This window comes from Priapulus caudatus, unplaced genomic scaffold, assembly GCF_000485595.1.
Source record: "Priapulus caudatus unplaced genomic scaffold, Priapulus_caudatus-5.0.1 Scaffold547, whole genome shotgun sequence".
Taxonomy (NCBI): domain Eukaryota; kingdom Metazoa; phylum Priapulida; class Priapulimorpha; order Priapulimorphida; family Priapulidae; genus Priapulus; species Priapulus caudatus.
In genome coordinates, this window is record NW_014577608.1 from 6,364 (window position 1) to 15,893 (window position 9,530).

Sequence of the window (9,530 nt, forward strand, 5' to 3'; positions counted from 1 at the left end):
AACCTCACATAGATATATGTGACGAACTTTTAAACGACAACTTTGTTTCTGTTTTTGACCATTTAATATCATAGAAAATATACACAGATAAAGTTTTTAGCATCTTGCCTGGACATTTAGTCAATATGATTAGGCCTACATCATAAAATACCTGCCATGCATTCTCAGTTTCTGAAATACATTTTATTACCTTTTATTTATTTTTTAATTTCATGACACCAAATGCTGGTGTAGCACCTTTGCTCCGTGTCACACTAATCTGGGGTGCTAAACTAGGCTTGTGCCAGCAGTGCATTGAAATTTCTGTTCTGACAACGAACACTACATGTTTACAGTTTCTGCCGTACAAAAATATTGTCACATTTGTCTATGAACGACTCTCTATTAACATGTTACTGGGGTCCTGTCATTGTCATGCAGAGACTTATAGTTATAGAGACCCTATCAAGCCATGCCAAGCTGGATTACACTGAGTGTAGTCACTGCCAGAGTGTTTTGTGGCCTCAATACTAGAAATGGGCTCGCAATTTTACATGGTAATCCGAGCCATGACAGAAAAATGAATGATGAATGATGGATTGACAGAGAGGCAGGTTTTCACACCTTTAAAAATTCGGTGTTTTGGCCGGCGGAGTGTGTACAGTGTAGTGACTACAGTCACTAAGGGTCAGTAACTAAACATAGTCTAGTATGCTATGAAATAATCCTGTTTAGCTAATCCTAACCTATCTCTATTTGTAAACTATTCGCAAACTCATCATTCTAAATTGTAGTGCTAAGGTATGGTTGACCCGTTGTGCATATAGCTAGGCACATCATGACTGATTCGATGATTCCTACCTCCATCTATCTAGCAATCTCAAACTGTATACATAGTTTCCCCTAGCTGGAAATACTTGGATTGGGCATGCCAGAACCAAATAATCTTCTGATAAATGATAATTAGAGCCGAAATACCGAGAGGAAATTGTGAAAAATTTAATACCTTATTCGCAGTGATGTTATCAAAAGCTAAATTTTCAAAAAGTAGGTTAGGAAAACCATTCCTCTTAATCCCTAATAGCTTACCTTAGCGCTAATGCGGCCAAATTGTAACATTCAACCAAAGTATGGGCGTAGGTGCAGCTAATTTATTATCAACACACATGATGGCAACACATGCATGTATGCATAAACATGTGCATGTGCATGTTCAAGTGTATGCACGTGTGGTTATAATTTAATTAATCTATTAATTTACCACCTTCAGTAGTTGAAGGATGTTACATCACACTAACCCAGACACACTAAATAGGTGTCAGGGGATTCAAGCTTCCTGCCACAGAAATTTAACCACTTATTGCTACTGCTTTCCCTAGTTGAAGGTGTTTGACCCATGGGGCGTAATTTCTACCAGGGTTTATTGCTTCAGATTCCATTAGCTCATTAAAAGGGTTAGTACACTTAATGCTGAGAGCGATGATGACTAGAGTGATGATATTTTCTCGCATTGCAGTGCAGCCGATGCCGAGGGGAGATCATGTTCTGAACTTTTCCGATGCAGAAGACTTGATTGATGATAACGAGTTAAGGGATTTGCCGGGTGACCCAGTCCTTGAACATGGTATGAATGCGCGCTTACACTCGACTATCAGTAGTGCCGGCTGAGAGAGATTGCTGATTAATAATTCATAGATAAACGGACTTATGATTTCGATTTAAGTGGAGAGTTCAAGGTTTTTGAAAAAATTTAATTGTATATTATTTATATATACATGATATATAAATATATATGTTTGTGTGTGTGCGTGCGTGCGTGTGTGCGTGTGTGTGTGTGTGTGTGTGTGCATATGTACATGCGTGTCTATGTATATATAATAAAATACCTACATTTTAAGCAAAAGATTCCATAAATATATCAATAATAGATCATCATAATCAGAAACATATCGAAAATTATTTTCGGTTTATTACAGATATCTCGGAAAACAAAATATTTGATATCTTCTCCAGGCATCTCCATAGAGCGTTGTGTCGTAATTTAGAGTAGACAGACACATGCATGATGGATACTACTGCATTGCATTTCACTGATATCATATTATAGTCTGCAACAATAAATCTTTCTAATTCTCTATCTCCAGAACTTACCGTCGCTGATAGGAGAGCCAAGCGGGAGATTAGGAACTTGGAACAAGAACTTCCAAAGTGGCAGGTTCTAGTCGACAGCGTCACTGGTGAGTAGAACACACTCGGAAAACATGCTTACAATGTTTTTAGAACGTCTTCTCGATAACTATTTAAACACATCTAAATTTTAATTACTAAAAACTGGTACGACACGTGGCCTCGGCATGTTCATTGGTATGATACGCATCTAATATACATGTTGCTTGCGTGAATAATTGACGAGTTTCTGAAATTAATGAAGAAACCTTGTTGCTCATTGAAGGCATTAAGTATAGATGAGATGCTAGTGGCATGCTTCTTGTCGACTACTAGCACTTTACACTTCGCAGATATATTGCGAGGAAATCACACAGCATGCTATCACTCTGATACATTCAGTAAACACAGTAACACTGCCTACGTAACAAAGTTAAAGTTATGTAAATATCTTTTAATAAGTAATAATAGTTGAATACATAACGCGTTTGTATTCCAGGAATTAGCCCACCAGATTTTGATAATCAGACACTAGCCGTGCTAAGAGGAAGACTGGTGCGATACTTGATGAGATCAAGAGAGGTGCGTTTTCTAAAGTGTAACGACGATTGAAGTCGTTTTGAAAACCTACTTTGATTAATTACTCGACCAACTTGATGGTTTATATGTGAAAGGTTGTTATTTTCTTTTATCGATGCGTCATCGGTTGACTAAAAATCGTTACACATTGATAACATGATCTTCGATGATGGGCTTAATGTGATGCATCACTAGTGACAGGGGGCTGTGCTCAGCACACAATACAACATATTGTTGTAGGATAGTATCCACCTATGCTATCTGTAAATACTGCTCTTTTATCACCTGTGGTACACTATAAACACGCAAGTGCAAGCTAGGCATAAAGAAGTGTGACAATTGAGACCACTTCCGTTTATAATACCACGCCAGTCAACAGAGGCTTTGGCTACTATGGCTACTGCTGGTTGTTGTGTTTATGTAAAGTCTCTTCTGTAACTGTCATTGGCAGCAGTATTAGGTATAAGTGAAAATAGAATTGGAATTGACCATTACCAATGTATATCAGCCTTTGTCCTGTTTAATAACAAAGATGTTACTCTACTGTTAAGTAATACTCGTACAGAAATGTGACTGACTTGACTCTTGTCTTGAGGAATTCTAATTGGCCTTGAATTAAGAGGATCGACGTAGATTTATATCTTAAATGTAGTAAGAAGTAGAAAAGTAATAAGTAAATCAGGCTGGTCGGTGTCATAGCTAGATTGGACCGCATGCTAGTGCCTAGTAGTCCAAATTTTAATTTTCTCTGCTCTGTGCCTTAATAGATTGCATTTCACACCTCGTATTCAGATCACTCTGGGCCGATCCACAAAGGACAATAGCGTGGACGTAGACCTATCACTGGAGGGGCCATCGTGGAAGATCTCTCGGCGACAGGGTATCATTAAACTGAGAAACAATGGCGATTTCTTCATTCTGAATGAAGGAAAACGACCGCTGTACATCGATGGAAAACCGGTCCTGCATGGCAACAAGTACAAGCTTGGCAACAACTGCGTAGTCGAGGTAACGTTAGGATATTCTGCTTTGATATCTCATCTTACTCCTGACACCATTAATTTTTCGTATTACTCGCATTCGCATGATTACAGTCATTACCATAGTAACGCAGATTCTATCAACATGTCCTTATGCATTAAGCAAGTGTTATTATTAGATTCATCTGTTCGCAACATTCAGTAATACTTTTGTTATTAAAATGCTGTTATGCTGCTGATGTTGTTACAGCTAAAACTATTTATTTTTTCTTACAGATATCTTGCCTCCGATTCATATTCCTTATTAATCAGGATTTGATTAATGTAATTCGTGCTGAAGCTGCTAGGCTTGGATCAACCTGATAAACACAGTTGCCATAGTAACAGATGTTTGCATTATATATTTTCATTCTTACGTGAAACGTAATATATGTGTATATACGTGTAAAAAATAAATTTTAGCCATAGGATACTAGTATTATTCTGACTTCATCATCTTTCATCATACACTCGATAGAAATACTCGTATAGAACAGTAGAAGTGGTAAAGTTCATGGCCGTAAAACTCTTTGCTCAGAAATAGAATGTAGTATAGAGGCTTGTACTAAAGATTCTCTGTGAACGTGCCTCTCAATTACACCCCTATGCCATATTACAATTACATTATTTATGCTACTTGATTACAACTTTAATAACGTATTTCCGAAATGCAAGGTGTGATCACAGAACGCTGTAAAAATCTGCGTAATCAGGCTATAGCAGTGATTAAAACTGACCGATTATTACTGATATTTTAATTATTAAATTACATTATTGTATACCAATTTGTGTATGTCTAATAGCATTCAGATAATTATTTACCACATTCGCCGGTAGTATCTTGCAGAGTATACGTTTTTATGTTAGTGCTGGCTTACTCTAGTATGCAAAAAAGAGCTAGTACTCGTACACAACTATTTGTACAGTAGTTTAGCAGTTGAAATGACTTTATCTAAATCGCATACGTGTATCTCAGTATACAAACCATGTGATATATACTAGTACAGTTTTTGATATGCGCTTGTGAGTAATTGCCAGATGCATTCACACGATCAATGGGAGGTTGTTTCTGCCTTGGTGACATTGCTAATCGTGTGGCGCTGTGCCATTGTAATGAAATGCATACAAATGAAATTACAATAAACAGGTATGCTGAAATAGATTCTCTCGTTCTTCTATCTAGAACAGCTTGACGTTGTATCCTTGCCCGGGTTTCTTTGCGTTGTTGTGAAGTGAAGGGTCTCTCACTCACTCATCGTGTATTGTATACACGCTACGTAGACAGCTTCTACAGTATGGCTTCGTGACATTGTTGTATCTTTCATCAATATCATTGAGGGTAACGTTGGTGGGGTGCCAGTCTAACCGGCCATCTGACTCCGATTCTCTGGCCGGTGTCGCGTTTCTAGGTGTGTGCATGAGCCAGGCGTTGTCTATCATGTGAAATGCGTAGCCGGCGCGACACAGCTCGTATACCTGCAACGTATAACGTGTCAATGTATTCAGAATTCGTTAGTAACGGAGCTGTCAGTTCGTGTCAGCAGACGATAGAGCTGCTCATTGCACGCGACATCTGTGCCATCGGAAATCAGGTCGTTAATTAGTGATTCTATTGTACGTTGGGTCGTTATAACTCTGCTGCATCATAAGCCTCGTTAATATACATGAGCTCCGTACTCGGTGAAACACGTGTACAGCGTGCTCCTCATACATGCGCACGTAGATGGGAAGGAGTGGACTACACAAACATAATATTGTTTATCTATGCTAGTAGGTCCCTAATGATGATTGCGTAATTAATTAGTTAGTTCATTATAATTACTCTGGCCGTGCTGTTGGGTAAACTGTTGTATTCGGGACGCGGGCTTGGACGATTTTAATTATCTGGGAAGTACCGATAAATTCTTCGCGATTCGGGCATAGACATCAATCGGGAAAGCCGAAATTGCGATTTGAATTAACAGGGGAACGTGGAAATACACGTAAATTGACATGTTTTAATCATGGAAATTGATCTCCCCCAGTTCCCCTTATTAATGAGGGCTCCGGATATTTTGTTATCTACTGTAACAACTGTAAGGCACTGTAAGGGCAATATGCCGCAATTCTACCAACCTGGTGTATGTTTTCCTTGAGCTCATCCCATTTGAGGCTGGTCAGCGGACCATCACGGTGACCGATGTACGCGGATGCCGCCATCGTCACCCAGTCCGGGACTGCCGTCGCGTTGAGACCATCGGAGTCGCGTAGCTGAAACCATGCCGTGTGGTCGGGCAGTCGTCTGCATTTCGAGCACCGGTTGACACGCGACACCCGTGCTGATCGCTTAGCCAGTAGTTCTGTAACACGGGAACCCGGCCATCGGATTCGATTTTAGATTTTGAAATTTATTTACGCTTTCAAGTATATTACATTGTTACATATATCAAAACGAGTTTTTTTTTTTAAATACATCGAGGGAAGGCGAATTGACTATACAGTGTTCAAGTCAGCCACTCCGCTAACTACAGTTAGTTACTTAAACCAGAGTTATCAGAGAGATCAGGGGTGTATAATATAGATCTCTATATCATATCTCTTTATATTCTCTCTATTTTCTCTTCCTATATATTCTTTCTATATTCTCTGTAAAGCTTAGGCTCTATTATACACTCCTGATACTATGATAGCGGAAGGGAGTCTGTACATTAACAAACACGGCAACCGATCGAGTTGGCATAGTTACAATTGCACGCTTCACAGGCTTTTGGTTTTATTTTGTTTTAGATTTTATGTATCATATCTGGTTGTGTGCATGTACATTAATTGTGACTACCTTTCGAATCTAAACCACAGCATATACCGTTCGTCTATACGCATGTAACTGGTCCAAATGACGCACGGTCGCTGCATTGTTCTTCCGACTACCTATGGTAGAGCTCTCACTATTATATAATAAAACAGTCCCTTAATGAATTAAAGTCATGTTATCAGGGGTGAATGATGACAAAGGAGTTTGACACGTATTGGATGCTGATTTCACTACATTTTGTCATTATTCACCCTTGACGTTAATATACCGAAAAGAATAGAATAGAATAAATACGAAAGAATGCAGTGATCCCAAGCTATGTCAGAATGGCATACACGCATGCTCGCGCAAAGAGTCTGCACGTATGCAGAGGACAGCAGCTAATTTGTATGAAGTAACACCCAGATGTTCCTTGTCCAGTTCCACGCGTACTTACGCAGATGGCTATGTCTGTCACGCGATCCTGTCCTTCTTCGTTTTGGCCCATGAATTCCTCCGAGTTTTTTTAAACATAACTTTGTTCATTTCTTCGAAAAGAATTGCCCCCATCGCTTCACTACTCACCGTTCAGTTCTCTCTTCGTCTGCGGCAGTCGCTGTCCAAGCTCAACGACGAACACCGGTAGCACGTAGATGACCTTCCTTGCCGACGCGCCGCCCTCTTCAGAGCGTTTGCCCAACATATCTACAAAGGTCTCCATCAGATCCCGTCTGTTCGGCAACAGATCGATATCGACACCGATCACGTATCGACTATCGGCGTTTCGTTTGGCGATGTTCGCGGCTTTCGCGGCGGGATACTCGATCCGGCTTCGCTCGAGATACGTCATCCGGGGCCGGAAATCCGGCGAGCAGTGGTCGCTCATGTCGCGACTGCTCGGACCCTGCGGCGGATGATCGCGGTGATAGAACATGTAGAAGGTGACCTTGTAGCGCAGTTTACGCGAGCAGTCGCGCAGTCCGAGCACGGCCGAGTAGGCGGAGTAGAAATCGCTGGCGGGTGCGTACACAGCGACCGTGATCGGACCGTCCCAGGCGTCGACGAGCGCCAGCAGACGCCACAGCTGCCGCACGCCGCCGTGCGTCGCCAGCGTCACCGACTCGTCGTCGACGTACTTGAACGACCGGTGTACGGACGCGTAGACGACGTAGTCGTCGCGCGCCGCGTCGTCCGCGTCCCTATTGCGATCGGCGGTCGCCGCGGCGACGTCGCTTTCCGACGCTGCCGCCTCCGTGCCTCCGCCGTAGTCGTAGTCCGGCACGACCTCGTCGTCGTTCGACCAGAAGTTCTGCGGCAGGCCGTCGGCGCGCCGGGACCTGCCGTGTTTCGTCATCGCGAAGTAGACCTTGTGACCGACGAGCGACGCGACGCTGACGGCCGACAGAACGCAGATGATCGCGCGCCGGAAATGCATCGCGCGGGTCAAAGGTCAAGGCCGATTCCACTGGATTCATCCGCAGTGAGAGTTAATGAGGGCTGCTGCGTCGATGGAGTTGAAAGGTCGCCGGGCGAGAGAGAGAGAATTCGCTACATCCCCAGTAATCTACATCTCTACATCTGCACTCTACATCACGCAGTTGTCGGTGTGAAGGACCTCTCCGCGCGCGTACATGCGCACGTACAGACACATCACGTGATCGCAGGTCCCTCGAGATCGCCGTAACGCGAGATTTTATGCGGTCACGCGCGTTCGACTCGTCGCTGGACTGGCACTAACGCGCAGCGCGGCGGCTGCACGGCGAGCGCATTTGCTGATTATCAATCACCTATATCGGTTAACAGCGCGCGCGCGCGTCGTGATGCGATATTATTGATCTCTCCAGCGTGCATGGTGAGGTGAATGATTTAGCTGCCGATTTCCAGACAGACAGCCGCCCGCCGTCAATATACGAGCGCGCTCGTATAGAACTCAGCGCAGACGAGAATGTCGTAGTAGAACGTCATCGTTATTCGTGTCTAATCGGTGCGAATTACGCGACAATTACACGTAAAACTCTTCCCTAAGTTCTATCGGGGAATTCTTCCCCATGGTTCGCTTTTTGCGAAAGGTTTGATAAGGCGTGCTGGGCGCAGCGCGGTCGAGCAGGGAAATGGAATCGAGATAGCAGATGCTAAACCGTCCAATCCTCATAGCATGGTCTTAGACGGCTGATGACTCAACGTTGCTGTTCGGATTCAAGATAGAGATAGAGGCATACGCAGAATATGCACGGCCCAATATTGCTGTGAGTATATATAGCTATTTTATAATATAATGTAATATAAGCTATAACAGCTCGTTTCTGTAGCATACCGTAGCAAGCCGTTGCCCTTTACGTTTACAATCATTAATAAATAAATAAATAAATAAATATATGATCAGGTCATATATGACTAATCATTATCATTATTATTATCATTATGACAATGTCATTATTAACCCCTGATGTAATATATATATATGATTTTATTATTATTTAGGATTTTTAGGAATTGAATTTATTCCCCCACGCAGCCCCTGGTTAGTATTGCGTTCGTTGCCCGTTCGTTTTAGTTGGCGTGTTTCATTCGGATTCGTATGCCCTCCCAGTTATTTCTATCAGCGCCCACTATCAGTAAGCTCATGCGTAATTGCACCGCCACAACTCAAACACGAAATTACGTTAGCGAGCAGCAGAGAGGATAATATAAAATCACAGACATGGAATTCATTTACAGCCATGTCGCCCCACGCGTTATAAATGTAATTAGCTAACATATAATAGTATTCATATTGATTTTCGCATTGCAAAACGAGACGACGGCTCGGTAAAAAAATGCTCGATTTATCTCGCCATTCAGTCACTGCCTTTAATTTTAATAAATGTATTGCAACCCGCTACTTTGCACGTATACTCACGTGTTTTTAACAGTCTACACGCAGTGACAGTCAGTTTAGTTAGATGCTCAGTATATAATTAGCAATATCAGGAGGCAATTTTAGCTCACTCACTCACGCACGCACGCACGCACGCACG

The 9,530-nt window shown here is 42.3% G+C and overlaps 2 protein-coding genes across 2 annotated transcripts in view; one reads left to right on the plus strand and one right to left on the minus strand.

Moving 5' to 3' along the window:
* The window catches only part of LOC106811522 (microspherule protein 1-like), an 8,121-nt gene extending 3,938 nt beyond the window's left edge, over nt 1-4,183 (plus strand). Inside the window, exons 7-11 of the mRNA XM_014815184.1 lie at nt 1,496-1,603; nt 2,124-2,216; nt 2,645-2,727; nt 3,517-3,732; nt 3,981-4,183. Coding sequence (XP_014670670.1) covers nt 1,496-1,603; nt 2,124-2,216; nt 2,645-2,727; nt 3,517-3,732; nt 3,981-4,067 — 587 coding nt within the window. The 3' untranslated portion in view covers nt 4,068-4,183. The remainder of the gene's footprint in view (nt 1-1,495; nt 1,604-2,123; nt 2,217-2,644; nt 2,728-3,516; nt 3,733-3,980) is intronic.
* A 22-nt stretch (nt 4,184-4,205) lies between these two features.
* Nucleotides 4,206-7,948, minus strand: LOC106811503 (beta-1,4-glucuronyltransferase 1-like). Its single transcript, XM_014815146.1, has 3 exons — nt 7,099-7,948; nt 5,859-6,082; nt 4,206-5,219 (listed from the first exon to the last, which is right to left on the minus strand). Exons 1-3 carry the CDS (start codon nt 7,946-7,948, stop codon nt 4,992-4,994), a joined length of 1,302 nt encoding a protein of 433 aa, XP_014670632.1. The 3' UTR covers nt 4,206-4,991.
* Nucleotides 7,949-9,530: the final 1,582 nt, after the last annotated feature.